The following is a 24,903-nucleotide window of genomic DNA, read 5'->3' on the forward strand; positions in this document are numbered from 1 at the left end:
AATGGCTCAAGGTCATTAAGGAGACTGTTGGACCCTGCCCCTGACCTCGGCCCCCATTTTTCCTCCTGAGAGTTAGTGGGTTCCTCTCCCCAAACGAGGACAAGGTTTGGCAAGGCTGGCCTAGGCTGACTAGGCAGAGAGGGCCCAGCTCCAGTGACAGGATGGGGACCAGGAATCAGCATTCATGCCCTCCTGCCCTGCCCCCTTTCCTTACCCTAGGAAGAAGGAGCAGGCACCCCACAGAAACTCCCAAGGGCCCCCACCTCCACAGCCCACCACTGCACACTCTCAAGTGCACAACACAGAATCCCACCAGGCCAGGGATGGGGGTGACGCCACCCAGCACAGCGCTGCTGGGACAGGCCCCGTGAGGGGTGGGGTTTGCTGGCAGGTTGAAGGTCGAGGCTCCCGGTGCTGCCAGGACAACAGCCCCAGGGACAGCTGCCAGATCCCTGCCCCCAGAAGAGGCCTGAAGCCAGCCTGGCCTGAGACTACCCAGTTAGCAGCTTGTAGATGACCCCCACCCCCTGCCCCTTATGGTGTACTCCCCCGGGGGCCCCCATCTCTTGCAACTATACATCCGGGCCCCTCAGTCCACAGCAGTCCCCACCTGCCCTGTGGACATCACAGCCCTGGCTCCAGGATCCTGTCAGGGACTGGGCCACCCAGACCACCCTCCCCTGGCTGATCCCAGGGCTGGCTAAGGATGGGCCTTCCCGCACCTCACCACCCACCACCATTGGCAACCTCAGAGCAACCACTGCAGGGAGCAGCAGATTTTGCTCACAAAAGCAGACCATCTCTCTCCCTCTCTAGCCAATTTGCAAGGAACTTTGGGATGAGACAGAAGTGGGCCCAGATCAGAGCAAGAGGTTCAAGCCAGACATTGGGCAGGATTTGCTGACATGTGGAGGCAAAACAGGAAAGGCTTCACCTGGGATGATGCCAAGACAGGTGTGCCCCTAACTATGACACAGGCATGTGCTCAGGGGCCATGACCAGGGGCAAAGGAGGGGACGGGTCACCTGGAGGCTGATCGCCTGGATTGGAGGGCAGCTTCTGGTTTTTCTCTCGGTGGCCTGAGCAGCAGGGCTTCCGCAGAGGAAGGCAGCCAGCAGCAGCCGGATTGAGGAAACTGAGCTTGCCCCGTGAGCGACTCCACAGGCCCCACAAAAGCCCTCTCCCCTGGGCCTCTGGGAGGCCCTGACCTTGGGCTGAGCAGGGGCCGAGGTCAGATGGCTGCTGGTGTCAGGCTGCCCACTGAAGCCCAGAGAGGAGCAGCAACTTGCCCAAGGTCCCCAGCCTGGGCACGGTGCCTTCAGCAAGGTGAATAGGGCCTCCACTTACTGCTGGCCCATCCAGAAAATCGGGTCATATTCTTCACCCACGCCCTCAAGAGTGACATGTGTCACCTGAACACATAGGCCTGACCAGGCCTCTGCTAGGGGCCCCTGGCAGAGGGCAGGACTTGTTTACTGTTAGCCAGTGTTAACTGAGCACTTACTGTGTGCTGGGCACTGCATGATGCTGGCTGGGCAGTCTGCTTCAGTCTCCACACTGGCCTGGTGGGGCAGGTGCCCTTCCTCTCCTGATTTTATAAGTGAAGAAAATGAGGCTCAGACAGGCCCTTGCACAGGGGCCCCTGGAAAGCCCACTCCCTGGAACTGGAGGCTGGATTGCTCACCCATACTCCACATCTGAACCACAGCCAATGCCGGGACAGACAGAGCCTCCTCATCCCCATCCACTTGGGAGCCTCTAGTGACAAGTCCCTCACCTCCCCACTCCAGAGCAGCCGCTGTGCTTGGGGCGGAACTGGGTCTCTCTCGCATCCCGGCAGTCACTGCTGCCTCCCCAACCTTGACGCTCAGTACTTGTCTCCCTGCATTGTAAGGGAGTCCCTCTACCTGGCTTCCAGTGACCATGCAGACATAGGATGAGGCCCTGACCCGGCCACCCTGTGGCTGTGGGCAAATGAGCTAACCTCTACAGGCCTCCGTTTCCTTGTCCATGAAATGGGGGCAGTTGTGGTAGTCATCTCATGGGGCTGCTGGGAAGGCTGTTTGCCTGGGCCTGTCTCAGGTGAAGGCTGAGGATGCTGGTCCTGGAGCACCAGCTGCTGGAGCCATGTCTCTTACTTTTAATCAGAGAAACTGACCTATCATGAAGAGGCAGATATAAACAAATAAGACGTAGCCTCCTTGTCTCTGGGGTCATTCATGTGGTTACCGTGGGGAGGGGGGCGGGTCCAGGTCCTTAGAGACTGAGGCACCTGGGTCCATTTGCTGAAGGGAAAATGGCTGGCCTCCCCTGCGCCCCATCTTGTCCCCTCCCCAGGGGAGAGGCTTTAATCTCTGAGTCTGCCCCAGGGCTGCTCAGGAGCTAAGAAGGTTTCTGGTGCCAGGACAGCTGGCTCTGGAGCCCCCAGTGCCCTTAGCAACTTCTCTACTCCCTGGAGGGAGGTCTTAGTAAGGCTTCAAGGTTAGGTGGGGTGGGGGTCTAGGCGGTGGGAAAGTGCCCCCTTTTCGAAGACCCCCAGTGGTACCCAGGCACGGTGGCATGAGTCCACTCCTTGGGATGGCTAAGAACAGCTTCCCAGGCCACTTTGCCCTGAGCTGTGCCCGCCTGGGGACAGCCCACCCACAGCTTCCCCACTCTTGCTTCAAGCTCTGTGGACTTTGCAAATATTTGCTTTCTCTGGACACCAGTTTGGGTGGGCTGGGAGGGGAGGGAGATTCTGAGGTCCCCTAAAGCCACCCTGTCTCCTTCTCACCCTGCAAACTCTCCTAGCCTGGTAGGGCCAGCCCAAGCCCACTCCTGGGTTGCAGCTGGGCAGAGCCTCCCTCTGAGGCCCTGGAGAGCCAGGGACTCCGCTTTCCCCTTTCCTTGGGAAGAGTCCCAGCCTCCAGTGCCCCATCCTACATAAAAGGGAGGGTCAGCAGACCCTGTGGGCTGGGGTTTGGCCGGCCCAGGGCTCCCCTTCAAGGAGCAAGACCACCACAGGGCGCCTGGGCCAGGGCTTAGGTTTCTCCAGGACCCCAGGGCACACGTTAGCCAGAAAAGCCCCATAATCAGGCTGGACAGCTCAGTCGCCAGGAGTCCGATCTCCCCACTGGGAAACCCCCTCCCAACTTGGAGCCTTGGGCCAGCCTGGGATAAAGGCCACACTGTTTCCCCAGGAGGGGAGGGGAGAAGGGGGTGGAGAAAGGTGGCTCTATTGGCTGCACAAGGCCCCATTCAGCCCAGGGCCTGGTTGTCCCGGGCAGGCTGGCCGGGCCCTGCAGCAGCCACAGCCTCCTCGGCCCTGGGAGCCACGGCTGCTAGCCTGGGATGGCAGCTTCCAGGACACAGGGTGGGGGCCTCAGAGGCCCCAGTCTACACCTGGTGTGCCTTCAGCCCTGCCCTCCACACTGTACCTCTGCTCTGGTGGGCCAGTCAGTGCCACTGTCCCAGGCATGTGTCTCAGAAACACGATGCCCCTCACTGGGCTCAGCCCAGATCCCCTGCCAGGCCCTGGGAAACGCCGAGGGGACAGGACCTGCCCGACAGAAACTTACTTCCTGTTCTGTTTCCCCTGAGGGAGGATATGGACACCCTGTAGCCCATAGGGTAGCCGTCCTGGCGTCAGGGAGGCAGAGCATGGCAAAGGTGCCCATTCCCAGGGACAGGCCTTGCTCATGCCTGTCCTTGGTTCTCCGCCCTCCTAGAGGGCCCAGAGCCTCCCTCTCCATGGGGCAGGGCTGCAAGAACCTGACTTCCTCTCCCATCTTGCCGGCAGAGCTCCTACCCTATCTGGGAGGACTTCAACTCCAAGGCCACGAAGCTGCATTCCCAGCTGAGGTGAGGTGGCCCAGGGTACCCCCACAGGGGAGGGGCAGGCAGAGAGAGCACCCTCACCCCCTGACCATCTGTGCCATTGTCCCTCTCCCCAGGACCACCGTGCTGGCTGCTGTGGCCTTCCTGGATGCCTTCCAGAAAGTGGCTGACATGGCCACCAACACCCGAGGTGGGGAGGGGCATGGCTGGAGGTTGGGGGTGCCCCAGGGTGGGCCTGGAGGCTGGAAAGGCAGAGTAGAGGATGGGCCAGGGAGAGGATGCCAAGCCCAGGACCTTGAGTTCCGTTCCTTAATGGAATGGGCTGGTCGTGGAAAGAATGAGCCCCTCATCACAAGAGGCATGCAAGCAAGAGTGGGTGAGTGGCAACAGGAGTGTTCCCCGGATATTCCCTTCTTGCTGTGGGCTGCTCAAGTGACCACCCCCCAGCCACACTGGTCCCCCTTCCTCACAGAGATTCTCCTTAGGGCTTCTTCCCACCCGTGCCCGCGTGCCCTTCTGAAAGCACGCGGGGGCAGGTGAGCACGCCGCTAGGCTTGGCGCCTCCTCTGCCCACTGGTCGGAGTGGCAGAGACCTGGGGCTCCTGCTCCTTTGGGCCCTGGGCATGCTTGCACTCCCACACCTGCATCTGGGCACACCTGGAGGGTCGTTTGGCCCGCTCCTGGAACGGTCTTTGGCGCCCACCTCTCCCAGCTGGGGATGGCGGAGGAAGAGCTAGTGGAGACGGAAGAGGCCCGGAATACCCCGGGCCGGCGGGACTGCGGCTTGGTGGGGGCAGGGCGCCCCCTCCTGGCCCGAGGCCGGGACTGCGCAGGCCCCGGCTGGCCCCTTCCCACGCCGCGCTTGCCTCGCCAGGGGCCACGCGGGACATCGGCTCGGCGCTCACGCGCATGTGCATGCGCCACCGCAGCATCGAGACCAAGCTGCGGCAGTTCACCAAGTGAGTGCGCGCCGCGGGTGGGCAGCGCGGCGGTGGGGGGGGGGGGGGGCGGGGGGGGGGGGGGGCGGCGCGGGGGAGCACGGCCCTGACCAGCGCCCCCGCCCGCCCTCCACAGCGCGCTGCTGGAAAGCCTCATCAACCCGCTGCAGGAGCGCATCGAGGACTGGAAGAAGGCGGCCAACCAGCTGGACAAGGACCACGCGAAAGGTGGGGGCGGCGAGGGGCTGGGCTTCCTGCCCCCCACTCCGCAGGGACCCCATTAGAGCGCTCCCCTCTCCCCCTCTGCCCAGAGTACAAACGAGCCCGGCATGAGATCAAGAAGAAGTCATCCGACACACTCAAGCTGCAAAAGAAGGCGCGCAAAGGTAGTGCCCAGCGCGGCCCCCCAAGCCACAGCCCCGTGGCCCCCCTCCACAGTCCCGCCGCCCCGTGGGGCGCCCCATCCTGGCCAGAGGGGCGCTGTCCCCGACGCAGGACCCTCCAACCTGTTGGGTGGGACAGAGGGAGCCGCCCTGCCCCCCAGACCTGGTCCAGAACCTCCCTCTGGGAGGCAGCAGGAGGCCCAGGCAGCCCCGCCCCAGGAGTGGCTCTGTCCATCCGGCGTCTTTCACACATTCTTTCTTTCTCTGTCTCTCCTCCTCTCCTCCCACATCCTTCCTGTAGAGCTACTTGGTAAGTCAAATGTCGGTCCCTCCAGCTGCTCCTCCCGTCCTTGTCGCATTTGTCTGTCTCCCTCAGCTCAGGGCCATTGGAAGGAACCTCTCCGGGCCAACGAGAAGCCAGGAAGGCGGTCGGTCCACGAGGGAGGGGCCTGGGGCACAGTCCCCCTGGGGCCCCCAGGGCCCCTGGCCAGGGATGAGTCTGGGGCCACTGCTGGGTCAGTCTGCCAGGCCAGGAGGCGTTGGCCAGGGTGGGGTGGGGCCACAGGCCCTGGCTGCCCCACCCTCACCAGGCTGGCCTGTGTCCTCACCTGTCACCTCCACACCTGCCATCTCATCGTCTCCTCTGCATCATCCTCTCACCTCTCTCTGTCTTTCTCGCTGCTTCTTGTGTCGCTGTTGCTGTCTGTGTGCACTGCTCCCTGAGCTGAGTGGGGACCCACACTGAGACAGACCCCCTTCCCTGCCCTTAAGCCCCAACCCTAGCTCTCCTGACTCCTGTCCCCATGGTCTGGCCTACAGCTGAGCCCCACACTCTTCTTTGTCCCGCTTCTGTCCCAACTCCCTGAACCTTATGAGGTGTGGGGCATCATCCCGGGCCCTGAGTGGAGGCCAGCGAGGCTCCATGTGGGCAGAGCTCCTGGGCTCCAAGAGCCTCCCTGGAGGTGCCCCGATCTGGAGTGGCATTGCAGCTTTGGCATCTTTCCTGTGCGTGTGTCTGTCTTCTCTGCCTGCTTTGATGGGACTAGCCCTTCCACAAGCTGCACAGTCCCCACTGCCCTCCCCAGTCCCTGGCCCCAGGGCAGCACCCAGCCCCATGGCCGGGGGATGCTGCCATCAGGGTCTGAGCCATTTGTGGGTGTGGCAAGCCAGGCAGGCATCCCCAGCAAGCCCTCTCCTCCCCACCCCTCCAGGGAAAGGAGACCTGCAGCCCCAGCTGGACAGTGCCCTACAGGACGTCAACGACATGTACCTGCTGCTGGAGGAGACGGAGAAACAGGCCGTGCGCCGGGCACTGATCGAGGAGCGGGGCCGCTTCTGCACCTTCATCACTTTCCTGCAGCCTGTGGTGGTGGGGCTCCTGGGGACTCGCAGACCCCAGAGGGGTGGGCTGGGCCCAGGGTTGACCTTCTGACCTACAAGAAAGGTCACTTCTCAGCACTCCCTGGCTAGGAGCATCAAGGCCACATGCTCCTGGCCCAAAGGCAGGTCTCGTAGCTCCCCGTGTACTGATTTGGTCTGGAAAGACCACGCCAGCCTTCCGGGCTGTGTGGGCCCCGCCTGCACCAGCCCCAAGCAGCATTCGTTAGCAAAAAAGGGTGAGAGAGGAGAGGCCTGACAAGACCTGCTTCTCCAGGGCGGGCAGGTGGGCGGGCGGCAGGGCCGGTGGGACTGACTCGCTGCTTCCTCAGAATGGTGAGCTGACCATGCTGGGAGAGATCACCCACCTGCAGGGCATCATCGACGACTTGGTGGTGCTGACTGCGGAACCCCACAAGCTGCCTCCCGCCAGCGAGCAGGTGTGGGAGCCCTTGGGCCGGGGGCAGGGGCAGGGAGAAGATGGGCTGCCTTAGGTTAGGAAAAGTAGAGGGGAAAGGGGGATGACATTTGGGGGAGGCAGCTGAGGGCACAAGACCAGACCCCATCTAACAACCACTGCAGGCCATCCCAGAGCACCTGCCCGGGTTGGGGAGCGTATGCCCCGGCCAGTGGCGTTCTCAGACTCAGAGCAGATGTGCAAAGTCCTGGGTCCGTGCAGCCAAGCCGAGTCTGCCTGCCCTGCTCCACCTGTGCAGACCACCTGCCAAACCTAGAGACGCCCCTCCACCCTTCGTGCCCAGAAACCCTTTCCCCTCCCCTAGACCCAGGCACACCTGGCCATCTTCTCCCCCTCGCCAGCCCTGCTCCCACTCCACGCAGACCGGTCCCACCCACAGCCTGCAGGGCAGCACACTCCAGAGGCACTTGTTGCATGCCCAGCATCTGCCAAATTATGTCAGGGAATCTTCCACTCAGACAGGAACAGGTGGCCCCGATTCACAGGAGAAAACAAACTCAGGGAGGCACAGGAGAAAACAGACTCAGGGAGGCACAGGAGAAAACAGACTCAGGGAGGCACAGGAGAAAACAAACTCAGGGAGGCACAGGAGAAAACAGACTCAGGGAGGCACAGGAGCAACTTGCACCCCCATGGGGCCAGGGTCAGCTCAGAATCTCTACTCAGTGTGTGTGAGCTGAAGGAGCTCGGAGGAGCATGAGTGTACCCCCATGTCTCCCTGTTCCCCAAATTAGGGGAAGGCTGGGGGAGGGGGCTTCAGCCTCCTGGGGTTTTCCAGGGTGTGGTCCACAACTGGGAAGAGAGTCAGGGGGCTTCTAGCCCTACCAGCTCTCAGGGGCTGCCTCCAGTGACCCCCCCCGCCAATCCATGTCCCTGTGCAGGTAATCAAAGACCTAAAGGGCTCAGACTACAGCTGGTCCTACCAGACCCCACCCTCCTCACCCAGCAGCTCCAGCTCCCGGAAGTCCAGCATGTGCAGGTCAGTGGGGGTGGGACTCCCGGGGGTGTGGGGGCAGTATCCCGAGAGGAACTGGGGACGCTCCAGCAAAGCTGCATCAGAAATTACTTCAGGGCCTCAAAATTCACAACTTTTACATCATCTGAGGAATTTGCATATGTAGAGGGAAAATGTGCCCTGTCATCCCAAGACTGCTACTGGCACAGGCATTTGTTGGCAGGATAGGGAGCAGGGGCGGCGGCAGCTTCATTTATGGAGCATCCACTACGTGCCAGGTGCTGTGCTAAGTGCTTTATGCATTCTCATTGAATCCTAACACTATTCTATCAGGTACATTATCGCCATCTCACAGAAAGGGAAACTGACGTGTGGAGTCTCGGCATTTAACCACTGGACTCTGCCAGGCCCAGCATGGTGTGGGGCATAGGAAGAGAAGATCAGGGAGGGATGGGAAGGCTTCTGGGAACGTGCGCATAGGAAGAGAAGATCAGGGAGGGATGGGGAAGGCTTCTGGGAACGTGCGCTGGAGCCACAAGGTATAGGACACTCAGCCTGGCTGGCTCTTAAGAGCTGGTTCCCATGGGGGCAGCTGCCACAGTTCTAGCCTTGACCCAGGCTGACGCCGGGACCTCGCAGAGCTGGGGAGAGGCCAAGGATCTCGCAGTCACCAACCAAGCTTAGGATCAAGGGACCTTCCTTGGGTGGGAAGGGCAGTGAGCACAGAGCAACGTGCTGATGGGGCTCCCCTTTTGCCATGGCACCCTTCTTCCCAGAATCACTCTGGCTGGACATCCAGGGCTTGGGAGAAGCCAGGCACAGCGATCAGCTACTACCTCAGAGAGAGGAGGGCCCAGGGCCCTCTGAGGCTCTTCAGACCCTGGGTGGATGGCCATCCACGGTGAAGTGTCTGATTGCAGGGGACAGCCATGAGCGGGGCAGAGGCTGGAAGGCTTCAGGGTGATGCTCAGGGAGAAGGCAACTTTCATTGCCAGGAACACTGCCCAAGGGTTGAATTGCTGTGCTCAGGGTGTGAGCCACAGAGGGCCAGACACCCTTCAGGGAATGGAGAGGGTGAGGGTGATGGTGGGTGCAGGACCCACCAGGAAGGTGAGCTCTGTCCCCAGACACACCATCACCATATGCTAGGTACATCTATATCCAGTTAGGATTGGATGGCAAATACCAACTTTTGAGAAGGTGGGTTAGAAATGATCAGACTTGTGTCTGGCTCTAATTGTTTGATGCCTGGTGACTCAGTTTCCCCATCGTTAACCTATTTTTTTTAATGGGGGTTGTCAGTGATAAATATATTCTTTAGGATATAAGAATCTAGATTAAGATATTTGGCAAAGCCAATAGGTTTTTTGGTGGGTTTTTTGGTTTTTGATTTGTTATGTGAGACAGGGTCTCGCTCTGTCACCCAGGCCGGAGTGCAGCGACATAATCATGGCTCGCTGTGGCCTCAACCTCTCGGGTTCAAGCGATTCTCCTGCCTCAGCTTCCCAAGTAGCTGGGACTACAGCTGTACATCACCACACCTGACTAATTTTCATATTTTTTGTAGAGACAGGATCTATCTCACCATGTTGCCTAGGCTGGTCTCAAATTCCTGGACTCTAGCAATCCACCCACCTCAGCTTCCCAAAGTGCTGGGGCTACAGGCATGAGCCACCATGCCCACACAGGACAAGTGGTTTTTGTTTTTCAGAAGGGGGACAGAGCCTTGCCTTGTCACCCAGGCTGGAGTGCAGTGGCGCAATCTTGGATCACTGCACCCTCCACCTCCCAGATTCAAGCAATTCTCGTGCCTCAGCCTCCCAAGTAGCTGGATTTACAGGCACCCGCCAACATGCCCAGCTAACTTTTGTATTTTTAGTAGAGATGGGGGTTTTGCAATGTTATCCAGGCTGGTCTTGAACTCCTGTCCTCAAGTGATCCACCCACCTTTGGTCTCCCAAAGTTCTGGGATTACAGGACTGAGTCATCGCACCCGGCCCAAACAGCTGTTCCTAATGGCAGAATAGGAGGCAAAGAGGTTGCCTCACCCTGGGCATTCCCTGACCATGGCTCCCCTCAGCACTAGGACTGGGGTTACCCTGCTCTGGCCCTCCCCTTCCACACTATCCCAGAACACAGCTCCTCTGTAGTACCTGGGTCTCAGGACCTCCTAGTCTGACATTGTCTTTTCCTTCCTTTGCCCCTCACCTTTTTCCCCACCCTCGTCTGTCACCCCCTCCCAAACACACACCCCTCTGTCTCCCTGTCTGGCTGCTGTGCCCTCCTCCTTCACTCCCCTAGTGCCCCCAGCAGCAGTAGCAGTGCCAAGGGTGGCGGAGCCCCATGGCCTGGGGGTGCCCAAACATACTCACCCAGTTCCACCTGTCGCTACCGCAGCCTGGCGCAGCCAGCCACCACCACCACTCGCCTCTCCAGCGTCTCCTCCCATGACTCTGGCTTCGTCTCCCAGGACGCCACCTACTCCAAGCCCCCCTCGCCTATGCCATCAGACATCACCAGCCAGGTGAGGGGGCATTAGGAGGGTCAATCAGGGTGGGGTGCTGCAGCCTTATGCCAGCATCAGGCAAGTCACATGTGGGGCCACTATCGCTGTTGAGACTGGCCTGAAGGCCCGGAGGCCTTCATTCTGTTCAGTATTTATATTATCATTTTCTATATCTGCTTTTAAGTTCACCTATCTTTATATTTTAAATGAGTCTCTTGTTAGCAGCATGATGTCTAGATTTTCTTTTTTTATCCAGTCTGACCACCTCCATCTTTTAATTAGCATTTTTAGCCTATTTCTGTTTATTATGATTACTGACGTATTTGGACTTCTGGCTTTCTTCTATTTGTCCTGAGTCCTTGCCTTTGTTTTTCCTTTTCTCTAATTTCCCCTCTACTGCATTGTAAGTTATATCCTATCTCTTTTATTTTATAGGTTACTTTGAAATTTCACCATGCACACTTAGAAAGTCACAGCCCCACCTCCTGAAAAGTTTAAGGCGCTTCTTGTGTATTTTTTTACTTGTCAACCACTCCCTCTCAAACTATAAGCTACATTATTTCTCCAAAGTCTATTTTCTGTCTTTCTGAAGTAAAGAACGCCTTTTAGAAACTCTTTTAGCATACATCTGTAGTGGTAAACTCTGTTTTTGTTTAGCTGTAAACATGTTTTATTTCATCCTCTTTCTTGGAAGTTAGTTTTGCCAGGGACACTGTCCTGGGGTGACGGTTATCTTCTGTCCACACTGCGAAGGCATTTTTGCCACCGTGTTCTGGCTTCCACCACTGGTTGGAAGGCCTGCTGTCAGTCACACCGATGCTGCTTTTTGAAGAATCTCAGTCTCTCTCTGGGCACGTCTAGGCCTTCTCTTCAGTTTTGCCACAGTGTGTCTGTAACGTGGATTTGTTTTTATTTAACATCTCTTGGTTTGTATTCATGTCTCTCATTTGTTCCGGGAATTTTCAGTCGTTATCTCGTTTTGTTTTGTTGTGTTTTGTGAGACAGGGTCTCACTCTGTCTCCCAGGCTGGAGCACAGTGGCGTAATCTTGGCTCACTGCAACCTCCTCCTCCCAGGCTCAAGCGATCCTTCCACCTCACCCTCCCAAACAGCTGGGACTATAGACATGCACCACCATGCCCAGCTAATTTTTGTATTTTTAGGAGAGACGGCATTTTTGCCTCATTTCCCATGTTGGTTTTGAACTCCTGAGCTCAAGGGATCTGCCTGCCTCAGCCTCCCAAAGTACTTCAGTTATAGGCGTTAGTCACCATGCCTGACCAGCCATTAATCTTTATTCCCACTTTCATTCTTTCTATTCTCCCCTATGGGGATTCTGGCTGGATGCATGGCCGCCTCTCTCTCTTACGCATCTCTTAGCTCATAGTTTCTATCTCCTTGTTTCTCCAGATACAGTCTGAATCATTTCTTCAATTTTATCTTCCAATCAATAAATTTAAAAATACTACTTTTTCTTTTTTGCTATTTAACCTAGCCACAGAGGGTTTTTTTGTTTTTGTTTTAACTTTTTATCTTGAAATCAGTTTAGACTTGTAGAAGAATTGTAAAATATGTAGAGTTCTCTTATACCCTTCCCAGAGTCTTTCCCAATGTTGACATCTTACTTTACGTAACCACCAAAAACATTTTTAAAACCAAGAAACCCAGCACTTTGGGAGGCCGAGGCGGGTGGATCACGAGGTCAAGAGATCGAGACCATCCTGGTCAACATGGTGAAACCCCGTCTCTACTAAAAATACAAAAAATTAGCTGGGCATGGTGGTGTGTGCCTGTAATCCCAGATACTCAGGAGGCTGAGGCAGGAGAATTGCCTGAACCCAGGAGGCAGAGGTTGCGGTGAGCCGAGATTGTGCCATTGCACTCCAGCCTGGGTAACATGAGTGAAACTCCGTCTCAAAAAAAAAAAAAAAAAAAAAAAAAAACACTAGTATAATACTAAGTAATCTACATTTGTTTTTCTATTTTTGCCAGTTTTCTGTCTCCTGTCCTTCTGCCAGTCCAGGGGTCCATGACCCAATTTAAAAGGACCCTACATAATGTTTCCTTGTTTTTTTTTTTTTGAGACGGAGTCTTGTACTGTTGCCTGGACTGGAATGCAATAGCACCATCTCAGCTCACTGCGAACTCTACCTCCTGGGTTCACGCAATTCTCCTGACTCAGCCTCCCAAGTAGCTGGGATTACAGGCGCACACTACCACACCCAGCTAATTTTTTGTATTGTTAGTAGAGACGAGGTTTCAGTACGTTGGCCAGACTGGTCTCAAACTCCTGACTTTATGATCTACCCTCCTCAGCCTCCCAAAGTGCTGGGATTACAGATGGGAGTTTTTTTGGTTTTTTTGGTTTTTTTTTGTTTTTTGACAGTTTCGCTCTTGTCACCCAGGCTGGAGCACAGTGATACAGTCTCAGCTCACGACCTCTGCCTCCCTGATTCAAACCGATTCTCCTGCCTCAGCCTCCCAAGTAGCTGAGATTACAGGCATGTGCCACCACGCCCAGCTAATTTTTTTGTATTTAGTAGAGACGGAGTTTCACCACGTAGCTCAAGCTGGTCTGGAATTCCTGACCTCAGGTGATCTGCCTGCCTTGGCCTCCCAAAGTGCTGGGACTACAGGCGTGAGCCACCGCGCCCGGCGAGGACCCTACACAGTGTTTCATGTTGGTGTCACCTCAGTGTCTTTTGCTCGTGACAGTTTCTCAAACCTGTCCCTCTTTGTTTTTCATGACTTTGATACATTTGAAGAATATCAATCAGATATTTAGATTTGCCTCTAAATCTGATCTGATGTCTTTTCATTCAGAAGTACAAGTCACAGAGTTTTGGCAAGAGTATCACAGAAGTGGACTGCCCCATCTTGGTGCATCCTGAATGCTGCACGATGTCACTGTGCCATGTGACTAGTGCTGTTGACCTTGATCTGTGGTGAAGGTGGCATGTGCCACGTTTCTCCACTGGAGTCATGGTTTCCTCCTTTTTAATTAATAAATTAATAAACTATCCCATGAAGGGATACTTTTGAGAGGATGCAAATGTCCTGCTTTTCCTCGTACTTTTGCCCACCAATTTTGGCATCCACTGATGATTCTCGCTTGTTAAAATAGGTGACTTTCTATTTCCATCATTCCTCCGTTTATTAATTGAGATTCTACTATAAAAAGATCTGTCTCTTCTCCTCCATTTATTTATCTATTTAATTTTTGTTTTTATCAATGCAGACTCATAAATATGTCTTAAATAGCCCATTACCAACCAGTCTTTCAGGAACTTTTTTGTTTTCTTTGAGAAAGAGTCTCACTCTCTGTCACCCAGGCTGGAGTGCAATGGTGTGATCTCAGCTTACTGCAACCTCTGCCTCCCAGGTTCAAGCGAACCTCCCACCTCAGCCTCCCAAGTAGCTGGGATTACAGGTTCGCACCACCACGCCCAGCTCATTTTTGTAGTTTTAGCAGAGACGGGGTTTCACCATGTTGGCCAGGCTGGTCTCAAACTCCTGACCCCAGGTGATCCAGCAGAATCAGCCTCCCAAAGTGCTGGGATGACACGCGTGAGCCGCCATGCCCAGCCAACGAACTTTTTTATTGAAATGTTCTAAGCACACCAAGAACAAGAACATAAGCAGGATAACCATCACCCATGAAGCCACCAGTGCTCTCTTAAGTCACTACACGCCCAAGGGTAACCGCTAACTTGACAAGTTTTGACTTTTTTTTTTTTTTTTTTTGAGACAAGGTCTCCCTCTGTCACTCAGGCTGGAGTATGGTGGCACAATCCTTGCTCCGTGCAGTCTCAAACTCCTGGGCTCAAGTGGTCTTCCTGTCCCAGCCTCCCAAGGAGCTGGGACTACAGGTGTGCACTTTCACACACGGCTAATTTTTTTCTCTGAGAGCCATCTACTATGTTACCTAGGCTGGTCTCAAACTCCTGCCTTCAAGCAATTCTTCCACTTCAGCTTCCCAAGTCACTGGGATTTCAGGCGTGAGCCACAGCACCTGGCCTAGTTTTGCCCTTTTTATCCTTTCTACATGTATATATACAATCATATACTAAGTATCTTTTATATCTGGCTGTTTTTTGCTCAGCTATGGTTATGAGATTCATCCATGTTTTTGGTAGAGATATAGACCATGCTCATTGCTATATAGCATTCCATTGTGCGAATATATAATTTAGCCATTTTGATGGACATTTGCATAGTTTCCAGTTTTTTGGCTATGATGCTGCTAACAGTGCTGTGAACGTTCTAGTGCACAGTTCCGTGGGGCACATACCTAGGAGCAGAATTACAAAGTCATGGGATGTGCACATGTTCAGATTGGATAGGTACACTACCACACAGTAATCCAAAGTGCTCATACCAGTTTACACTCTTGTTAGCAAGGTTAGGACGCTGCTTTGTTTGTTTTGGTTTGGTTTGGTTTTGGTTTTTGGTTTTTGTTTTCTTTTTGAGATAGAGTCTCACTCTGTCACCCAGACTGGAGTGCAGTCGTGCAATCTCAGCTCACTGCAACATCTACCTTTGGGGTTCAAGTGATTCTCCTGCCTCAGCCTTCCGAGTAGCCGGGATTATAGGTGTGTTCCACCACACCTGGCTAATTTTTGTATTTTTAATAGAGATGGGGTTTCACCACATTGGCCAGCCAGGTTTCAAACTCCTTACCTCAGGCAGTCCACCCATATCAGCCTCCCAAAGTGCTGGGATTACAGGCCTGAGCCACTTAGCCTGGCCAAGATTATGACAGTTCATTGCTATTCCACATCCTCACCAGCCCTTGGCATTTTATCTTGATTTCATTTTAGCCATTCTGGTGGATGCATAGTGGTAGTAGTTTTCTGTATATTTATTTACATTTCCCTAATGCTAATGAGATTGAACACCTCTTCATACTTTTTAAGAGATAGGATCTTGCTATGTTGCCCAGGCTGGCCTCATACTCTTGGGCTTAAGTAATCCTCCTACCTCAGCCTCCTGAGTAGCTGGGACTACAGATGTGTACACTGAACCCAGCTACCTTTTCATACTTTTAAAGGCCATTAGATATTTTCTCTCATGAAGGATCTTTTTAAATTGTTTGCCCATTTTTCTACTGGATCATCTATGTTTTTCTTACTGATTTATAGAACTTTTTGGTATTGCAGATAAAATTCCTCATTGGCTATCTTCTCTCCTATGGGTACCTTTTTATTCTCTTGGTGGGGGTCTTTTAATGAGCGGAAGTTCTTAGTTTTAAAATAGTCCCATTTATCCATTTTTAAATTGTTAGTGCTATTTGTGTCCTGCTTGAGAGATTTTTGCCTACTGCAAGGTCACAAAGAGATTTTTCTCTAAAACCCTTTTGGTTTTGCCCTTTTCCTTTAGATCTACCGCTCATCTGGAATTGAGAGTGTGTGTGGGGGGGTGTGGTGTGAGGTAGGGGTCCTTTTTTTCATATGGATATCCAATGGACCCAGGACAGTATATTGAAAAAAAAAATCTGTCTTAGTCAATTTGAAGCACCATAACAAAATACCATAAATTGGGTGGCTTAGATGACAGAAATGCTTTGCTCACAGTTCTGGAGGCTGGAAGGCCAGGATCAAGACACCAGCAGATTCAGTGTCTGGTGAGGACCCACTTTCTGGTTCATAGATGTCACTTTCTTGCTCTGTCCTCAACAGCGGAAGGGGCGAATCAGCTCCCTCAAACCTCTTTTATAAGATCCCTAAGCGCATTCGTCAGGGCTCCACCTTATGATCTAATCACCTCTCAGTACCTCATCTTGGGGGTCAAGATCTCAACAGAGGAATTTGGGGGAGACATAGACATTTGGAGCATAGTATCTTCTTTTCCCCAGTGTGTGGCTATTTCTGGACTTGGCATTCTGTCCTGCTTGCTGATTCGTCTGCCTTATACCAATGCCACACCGTGTTAATTATTATAACTTTATTAAAAAATCTTTTTTTTCGGCTGGGCGCGGTGGCTCAAGCCTGTAATCCCAGCACTTTGGGAGGCCGAGGCGGGTGGATCACGAGGTCAAGAGATCGAGACCATCCTGGTCAACATGGTGAAACCCCGTCTCTACTAAAAATACAAAAAATTAGCTGGGCATGGTGGTGCGTGCCTGTAATCCCAGCTACTCAGGAGGCTGAGGCAGGAGAATTGCCTAAACCCAGGAGGCGGAGGTTGCGGTGAGCCGAGATCGCGCCATTGCACTCCAGCCTGGGTAACATGAGTGAAACTCCGTCTCATTCTGTCCCCCAGGCTGGAGTACAGAGGTGCAATCTTGGCTCACTGCCATCTCTGCCCCCAGGCTCTAGCAATTCTTATGCCTGAGCCTCCTGAGTAGCTAGAATTACAAGCGCACCACCACACCCAGCTAATTTTTTGTATTGTTTGTATTGGGGTTTTGCCATGTTGGCCAGGCTGGTCTCAAACTCCTAATCTCAAGCAATCCACCTGCCTTAGCCTCCCGAAGTGCTGGGATTATAGGTGTGAGCCACCGCGCATGGCTAGACTTTGCAGAAAATCTTGTATCTGGTCATAGAAGTCCCCTAGCTTGGTTATTTTTTGGTACCAGTTTGTCTATTTTCAGCCCTTCGCATTTCCATATAACTTTTAGGATCAGCTTGTCAGTTCCCATCAAAAGAAAAAAAGAAGCTCCTGGGATGTGAATGGAATTGCAGATAGCTCTCCATCTGTTTAGGCTTTACCTGCTCTCAATCATGTTTTGTAGAGGTTTTTGTTTATTGGGTTTTTTTGAGATGGAGTCGTGCTCTGTCACCCAGGCTGGAGTGCAGTGGCACAATCTCAGCTCACTGCAACCCCAGCCTCCCGGGTTCAAGCAATTCTCGTGTCTCAGCCTCCAAAGTAGCTAGGGTTACAGACATGCAGCACCACACCCGGCTAATCTTTGTATTTTTAGTAGAGATGCGGTTTCACCCTGTTGGTCAGGCTGGTCTCAAATTCCTGGCCTCATGTAATCTGCCCACCTCAGCCTCACAAAGTGCTGAGATTACAGGCGTGAATCACCATGCCCAGCCTGTTTTGTAGTTTTTATGTAAAGATCTTGCATCTCTGTCATTGGAATTTTTTTCCCTAGGTATTTGGTGTGTATATTGACATTTTTATAATTAACTTGGTTTTTTAGGGGGATTTTTTTTTTTTTTTGGCCTGTTAGCTGCTGGTATTTAGAAATTCAATTTGTCTTTTTCTGACTTTGTTCCAATAATCTGGTTACAATGTTAATCCCTAACTGTAATAATTTGTACAGTCTTTTTAATATTCTACATATATTATTATGTCACTTGTAAATAGTGATCCATTGAGTTTTTTTTTCCCCCATTTATTTACTTTATTGCATTTTAGGTTTTGGGGTACATGTGAAGAACATGCAAGATTGTTGCATAGGTACACACGTGGCAGTGTGATCTGCTGCCTTCCTCCCCATCACCTACATCTGGCATCTCTCCCCTTACTGTCTCTCCCCAGCACATGAGGCCAACAAACACATGAAAAAATGCTCATCATCACTGGTCATCAGAGAAATGCAAATCAAAACTACATTGAGATACCATCTCATGCCAGTTAGAATGGCGATCATTAAAAAATCTAGAGTTTTTTACCCTACCCATCATATTGCCAGAAGTCTGCACTTGTTATTTCCTCCACATCCTCACGGGGTGCCTGCTTTCCTTTTATCTTGGTGATCTTGGTTCATTAGAATCTGCAGGAGATCTGGGGATCTAAATCTGAATGATGCCGAGAGCTGGGGGAAGGGGGCTGCCCTGGCTTACCTTGGCTCATTCCTAGGCTAATGCCTCACCCTCACCGTGCTCCATGTCCCCACTGCTGTACTGAAGCCGGCGCCTGCCCCAGGGAACCCTGCCCATCACACATGCTCAGCAGTTCACGGGCCTATATCTGCCTTGCTTTTTTCTTTCTTTGTAGTTGTTTAGGAGTGGCAGGCCTCCCAGCACACCTAGCCCACCCCACTGCCCAGAGCAAGTGTGTCCCTTTCATACTTCAGTCCATTTTAAAACAGGCTTCTCCCACCCCATTCTTTGGAGGCAGTTCTCTTCGGGGTCAACATGGACACCCTGTACCCCCAGCGGATGCCCCCCCCCCAGCAGCATCAGCACAGTGGGTCCCCTGCTCTGCATTGCAGGCTCTCCTGATTTGTGGGGCATCACCTGCTCATGGTTCTCCTCCCACTTCTCTGCCTGCTCCGTTGCTCTCCTTTACTGGACTCACTTCCTCCCAGCTGTGCCCATCAGCAGCCGCAGGCCTAGCCCTCAAATCCTGTCTAACTGCACTCGCTGCCAGGTGGCCTCATCCCACCCCAAGACTGCTGCATTCACAGCTCCAACTCCAACTTCTCCTGCACTCCAGCTTGTGAATACGACGGCCTGCATTGCATCCATGCACAAGACCTCACAGGCAGCTCAGTTCAGCGCTCAGCGTGGCACCCAGGGCTTCACACTTCCCCGTGTGTCCTCTGTCTGAGAAAACTGTGACACCATCAACCCAACTGCTCAGACCAAACACCCAGCTACCACCCTTAGTCTTTTTCCCCTCACTGGCCATATCCAGGCCATCAGCAGTGAGTCCTGTGGTCAGTCTTTAAAATGCGCAGGTCATGGGCTGGACTGTCGGGTGGGTCAGTGCCCACTGTGTGCGCTCTGGGCTGCTGCGTTCTGCTGAAGATGCTCAGCAGCCGTGGCCCTGGGACAGGGGTGGGGTGTGGGCACTGGGCAAGGCGCTGAATGGAGCCATCCCTGCATGCCAACTCTGTGACCAGAACTGTTCTCTCCTCTCCTCCTCGCCACCCGCTGGTCCCTGTCTGTCTGCAACTGCCTGCTGGCCTCTGCATGGCAGAAGTCCTCCAGCTCCGCATCCTCCGAGGCCTCGGAAACCTGCCAGTCCGTTAGCGAGTGCAGCTCCCCTACCTCGGTCAGTGCTCCCAGCCCAGCCCCAGGACAGTCACCAGCTGCCCCTCCCATGCCCTCTCCACCTGCTGCCATCACCACACAGAGGGCCTGGGTTCAGCCAGGGGTGCACACAACACCACCTGTCCCCAAGAGACAGGCCACCTGGCCACCTCCTGCAGGCCCTGCCCATAGCCACATCTAACCCCTGGGCCTGGTGAGACTGAGGAGTCACAGTCACACTCCATGCTCTGCCCTTGGCTGTGATTGCAAACCAGAGGACCCTGATAGCCCTGGACACCCTGAGCCTCAGTGACAGTGAGGGGCCCCCAGGCCATAGGTGGTGGGGCCAAGGGGCCCCCTGACCTGCCACACCCTCCCTGCAGGACTGGTCCAAGGTTGGCTCCCATGAGCAGCCCTCAGGTGCCACTCTGCAGCGGAGGAAGGACCGAGTGGAGCTCCTGCGAGACACAGAGCCAGGGCCTGCCAGTGGGGGCACCCTGGGCCCCAGCGGGGAAGAAGCACCTCGACCACGGATGTCCCCTGCCACCATCGCAGCCAAGGTAGGCCGGCCAGGGCCCCACTTCACTCCCAGGTCAGTGTCAGGAGGCCCAGCCAGTGGCCTCAGGCCCAGCTCCAACTACCGGGCTGGGCTGCCTGGAGTTTGGGCAGAGGAGACTGGGGGTGCAATTTCTCACCCTCAGCATGGCGAGGAGGTGTCCCCTGCAGCCAGTGACCTAGCAATGGTGCTGACACGCGGCCTGAGCCTGGAGCACCAGAAGAGCAGCCGGGACTCGCTGCAGTACTCCAGCGGCTACAGCACGCAGACCACCACGCCCTCCTGCTCCGAGGACACCATTCCCTCCCAAGGCAGGCCCGTGGGGCTGGGACTGAGACGCTCAGGAGAGCCCCTTCCTTCCCCCTCCGTGCTTACCCTGCTGGGCTGGGGGCCAGGGGCCACCTGCGCCCCGGCCTCACTGTGTCCCGTGCCCCCAGGCTCCGACTACGACTGCTACTCCGTGAACGGGGATGCGGACAGCGAGGGCCCGACGGAGTTCGACAAGTCATCCACCATCCCGCGCAACAGCAACATCGCCCAGAACTACCGCCGCCTGATCCAGACCAAGCGCCCCGCCTCCACCGCCGGGCTGCCCACCGCGGGGCTGCCCACGGCCACCGGCCTGCCCTCGGGCGCACCCCCCGGCGTGGCCACCATCCGCCGCACGCCCTCCACCAAGCCCACCGTGCGCCGCGCCCTGTCCAGCGCTGGCCCCATCCCCATCCGGCCGCCCATCGTCCCTGTGAAGACGCCCACGGTGCCTGACTCACCTGGCTACGTGGGGCCCACGCGGGCGGGAAGCGAGGAGTGTGTCTTCTACACCGACGAGGCCGCCTCGCCCCTGGCACCGGACCTCGCCAAGGCCTCCCCGAAGAGGCTCAGCCTGCCCAACACAGCCTGGGGCAGCCCGTCCGCAGAGGCAGCCGGGTACCCCGGGGCGGGGGCCGAGGACGAGCAGCAGCAGCTGGCGGCCAACCGGCACAGCCTGGTGGAGAAGCTGGGGGAGCTGGTGGCGGGCGCCCACGCACTGGGCGAGGGCCAGTTCCCCTTCCCCACCGCCCTGTCGGCCACCCCCACGGAGGAGACGCCCACCCCGCCCCCTGCCGCCACCAGCGACCCCCCAGCCGAAGACATGCTCGTGGCTATCCGGCGTGGGGTCCGGCTCCGCAGGACCGTCACCAACGACAGGTCGGCGCCCCGCATCTTATGATGGCGCCACCCTCCCTATCCTCTCAGGCCCTGGTGTGAGAGGTGGCCTGGTCTGTGAGCCGCAGGCACTCAGCGAGGGCCCAGCCTGGAGAGAGGACAGAGCCAGGGCAGGGGCGGTGCCGCTTGAAGGAAAGAGACGCCTCGCTTGGATTCCAGCGTTTAAACGGGAAGCAACTTCTTAACAAGCCTCACCAGGAGGGAGCCTGCAAGCCTGGGCCTCGTTTGGGGCACGGGCCTCGTGCCTCGTTTGGGGCCTGTTTTATGCTCTTCTGCCCCTCCTCTTCCTCTTCTCGTGCCCTGCCACTTCCGTACCCATGAGCACCAGAGCCAGGGCCGGCCCACGACGGAGGGGCTGGGCTGGCCTCCCTTTCACCATCCCGGCCGCCCCAGGGCCGGCCCTGCCTCAGCTCCTCCCAGAATGCCGGCCTCTCCTCTCCCGTGCCTGAGCCCCCCCTCCCCTCTTGCCTTCTCTCTGCCTCTCCCAGGACCTTCTCCCTCTGAGAAGCAGGTCAGCTGTGGAGGGGCCAGGTGCGTGCTGGGCTGGATGTCTGCTGGGGGCGGGGGCAACAGGTTGGAGTTGGGAGGCCAGGCCCCACCATGGGGGAAGGGACCTCCAGGGCCCATGCCGAGTCTCAGGGAGGAAACCCGGGGCTGCTTAGGGGATCTCGGGGGCCCTGTGGTGGCTCCCACCCCTCGCCCCCCACCACCCCGTGAGGCTGGCGGGAGTGAGGGCCAGGGCAGCTCCTGGGGAACTAGGGCAACAGGGTTAGGAGGACGGAGGCCCTGGGGTCATTGGTCAGCCACGAAGGCACCGTTTTCAGATGTCCACTTCTCATTGGCCACATCAATCCTTTAACTTTGGGGGTCACAGTTTCAGCCACCTGTGGAGGTGGGGACTGGAGCAGTAGGTGGTGTGGGGTCATTTGATGGATGTAATAAAATGGAGCTGACTGTGGATGAGGACTGTGTGTGGGGTGAGGGGACGATACAGGGTGTGTGTCTGGGAGTGCCTGAGGGACAGGGCCCCCCCAGTGGCCTGGTGGTTCCGTGGCAGGAGGAGAAGGGAGGGACATGGCTCCCCCAAAGTGGGGGGGAAGTTACTGTTCTCTCCAGCATCTTGAGGATAGCCAAAATAGGGCTGCGGGCCCCCGGCCTGTCTGTTGTTGTGTGAGCCGGCTGCAAGCCCAGGTCAGGGAGCGAGGCTGGGACGATTGGCTTTGACTCTCTGTTGCCAGAGGAGATGCCATCCCAGGACCGCCCCCACTATAGTCCAGGCTTCCGCTGGCAGCGGGGTCGGGGGGAGGGGCAAGGCTGCCCCACCCCACGCACCAAGTCACGCAGGTAAAAGCATGTTAGCCTAGGGCAAGCGGAGGGAGTCCTGGTGGCCCGGTAGGTCAGGAGGGAAAGCAGGGCTCAGAGGACGTCGTGGGCCCAGGGTGGGGTCCTACCTGGGGATCAGGAGAGTCTTGGTCTTGATGGAATGGAGCTGGGTCTGAGCCCCCCAGGCCTGAGCTCCTGGGAGTTCTTGTGCCATGAGCTGGGACCCCGGATAGGTCCAGGCACCGAGCAGGCCTCGACATGGACAGAGTCCCCTCCGAGGGAACTGATGGAGAACGGTCCCTGTCAGTCACCGTGTCCAAGAACTGCCTGGCCAGGCAAGCACTCAGCCTGTGGAGCTCAGGCCAACACCAGAGCCCTGGTTTTAGGGGCCAGGAGAGCAGGTGACCAGTCTGGGGAGTCTCGGGTGGAATTTCTGCCGCATATTCTCCCCAGGGCTGCGGGGGTTTGTTGAGGCAGGTGGGTGGTGGAGCAGGATTCAGGATGTGGCGGGAACAGTGTGAGGGGCAGTGGGTGGGCAGGCCTGGGCTACAGAGGTCCTGATGGGAAGGGAGGCAGGGGCTTCCCAGAGAGGGGGGCTTGCGTGGCACAGCCCCCACCAGCTCTCCCATCCCCCTCCCCTCTGAGCCCTGGGGGCTGTACATACTCGACACCATCCCCGAGACCACCCCGCTCTCTTGTCATCTTAGCAACCACCTCGTAGGCCCACCCACCTTGGGATCCGAGCCCACCATCCCACATCACAAACTTTGGTTTGAGGGACTTCTTTACGTTCCTTTATTTCTCATTTTGTACAGAGAAACATGCTTTTCAAAAGCGTCTTTTGACTGAAGTAACTTTCCTGGTGCTGTTGTTAACTTGTTCCTTTTTTAATTTATTCCCCCCAACCCCAGGCAGCCCTCCTGGTTCCTACTCACCCTTCCCCCTCGCCACCCGCCACCCATCTGAACCATTTTGTTTCTTTTCTTTCTGTCAGATTTTGGAAAAATTCTCCTCTCCTCCCTACCCCCTCCACACCATCCGCCCCCTGATTTAAATAGTCACTGCTACAAGTAACAGATGCACTGTGAAGATTCCAGTATTAATAAAGGTGTACTGTAATTAACACCCCTGCCTCTGCCTGGTGTCCCTGGGCTGCCGCTGCCCCCCCACCTCATCCCCACACCTCGCCTTTCCCACCCCAGAGCCCAACTGCAGGGGGCCGGGGTGGGGGGGTGCTCCCAGAGGATCTCAGATCTCCATGTGGGGGCCAGGGCCAGACCTGGGTCTCTGAAATACCTCCCATGTGTTCCTATTAGAGGCTGCCTGAGGGCAGCCAGATGGAGGGAGGATGGCAACGGTCAAAGCCAGGCCAACACCTCTCCCTCCCTCCTGGCCAACACAGGCTTGCAGAGGCCCCTGGGCTAGGCAGGGCCAAAACTCTGTCCCTGGCACCCCTCTCATCCCGCGTCCCTTGGGCAGGCTCCACCCACTCCAAATCGAATCCTCAACCCGCCCCCCAACCTCCTGCACTTGGCCGCCTCCCATCCCTCTCCAGGTTCACCTCCAAAGATGCAAAGCAAACCAAAGGAAGCAGGACATTTAATAAAAAAAAGAAACTGGAAGAGCATCCACTGTGGCAAGATATGGCATTTGGCACTGGCCTCTGCCCCGAACTCCCCAGTCTGCCAGGCTAGCGGGGAGGTCTTAGAATGACCACGTCATGCTGCCTGTCTCCTCTGCAACCCATGGCTGTGCCCTCGCTGCTGCAGGTCACGGGAGTCTCAGCACCCCCTTCAGGTGGGGGGACAGTGAGGGCAGTGCCAGGAGGGGCCAGATGCTCTATCCCCATCCACCTTCAGGTCCCCAGGTCCCCAGGTCCCCTCCGCTCCAGGTGAGGCCATGACAGTTATGGAAGGCAGTAATCTGAGCCCTGCTGTGGCAAAGAATCCCCCTCAAAGGAAGAACATCATTCCCAGGAGGGGTTCCCATCAGCACCCCTCAAAGTCTCAGGCCCAGCTGAACTCCTGGGGGAGCTGGTCTGGCTGCCCTATCTGCAGTCACCACCCAGGCTGCTCAGGGCAAGAGGCCCTTGCTCTGTGTCCTGACCGGCCTTGCTGAGTCCGTGGAATGAGGAGAGCAGCTGGGGGGCTGTGGAGGCGGAGGATACAGCTGGGTGGCCGCACATTGCAATGAGGGCTCTGGGCTATAGGACTGAGGACTCGGCATCTCACAGTCCTGCCAGTTTAGGATGGAGCTTTGTTTACCTGCAAGGGATAGGAAAAAAAAAGACTATAGCAGTGCTCAAGACCACCCTCCCCACCAAACCAAGCCACGTGTGCTTGTCCCCCCATAACCAGGGCCCATCCTGGCTTCCAGAAATGACCTGTAGCCCTGGGGAGCAGACGGTATGCCCGGGAGGACGCCGGCTCTACCAGCTGG

At 55.8% G+C, this 24,903-nt stretch overlaps 2 protein-coding genes across 8 annotated transcripts in view; one reads left to right on the forward strand and one right to left on the reverse strand.

Moving 5' to 3' along the window:
• MTSS2 (MTSS I-BAR domain containing 2) overlaps nucleotides 1-23,589 on the forward strand; it is a 24,720-nt gene extending 1,131 nt beyond the window's left edge. The window contains exons 2-15 of one of the 6 annotated variants that reach the window (XM_032284422.1): nucleotides 3,779-3,840; nucleotides 3,933-4,006; nucleotides 4,691-4,775; nucleotides 4,891-4,982; nucleotides 5,066-5,140; nucleotides 5,439-5,447; nucleotides 6,349-6,506; nucleotides 6,847-6,954; nucleotides 7,874-7,971; nucleotides 10,249-10,471; nucleotides 19,327-19,401; nucleotides 19,763-19,939; nucleotides 20,081-20,246; nucleotides 20,373-23,589. In XM_032284422.1, coding sequence (XP_032140313.1) covers nucleotides 3,779-3,840; nucleotides 3,933-4,006; nucleotides 4,691-4,775; nucleotides 4,891-4,982; nucleotides 5,066-5,140; nucleotides 5,439-5,447; nucleotides 6,349-6,506; nucleotides 6,847-6,954; nucleotides 7,874-7,971; nucleotides 10,249-10,471; nucleotides 19,327-19,401; nucleotides 19,763-19,939; nucleotides 20,081-20,246; nucleotides 20,373-21,145 — 2,175 coding nt within the window. In that variant the 3' untranslated portion in view covers nucleotides 21,146-23,589. The other 5 variants (XM_032284425.1, XM_032284424.1, XM_032284423.1 and 2 more) reach the window with 5 other exon arrangements.
• Nucleotides 23,263-24,903, reverse strand: part of IL34 (interleukin 34) — a 75,403-nt gene continuing 73,762 nt past the window's right edge. For both annotated transcript variants that reach the window (XM_032284428.1, XM_032284429.1), the window contains exon 7: nucleotides 23,263-24,728. In XM_032284428.1, the coding sequence (XP_032140319.1) occupies nucleotides 24,538-24,728 (191 nt within the window). In that variant the 3' untranslated portion in view covers nucleotides 23,263-24,537. The remainder of the gene's footprint in view (nucleotides 24,729-24,903) is intronic.

The sequence above is a fragment of the Sapajus apella genome, unplaced genomic scaffold (genome assembly GCF_009761245.1).
Source record: "Sapajus apella isolate SASKATOON/1434 unplaced genomic scaffold, GSC_monkey_1.0 scaffold15, whole genome shotgun sequence".
Taxonomy (NCBI): Eukaryota; Metazoa; Chordata; class Mammalia; order Primates; family Cebidae; genus Sapajus; species Sapajus apella.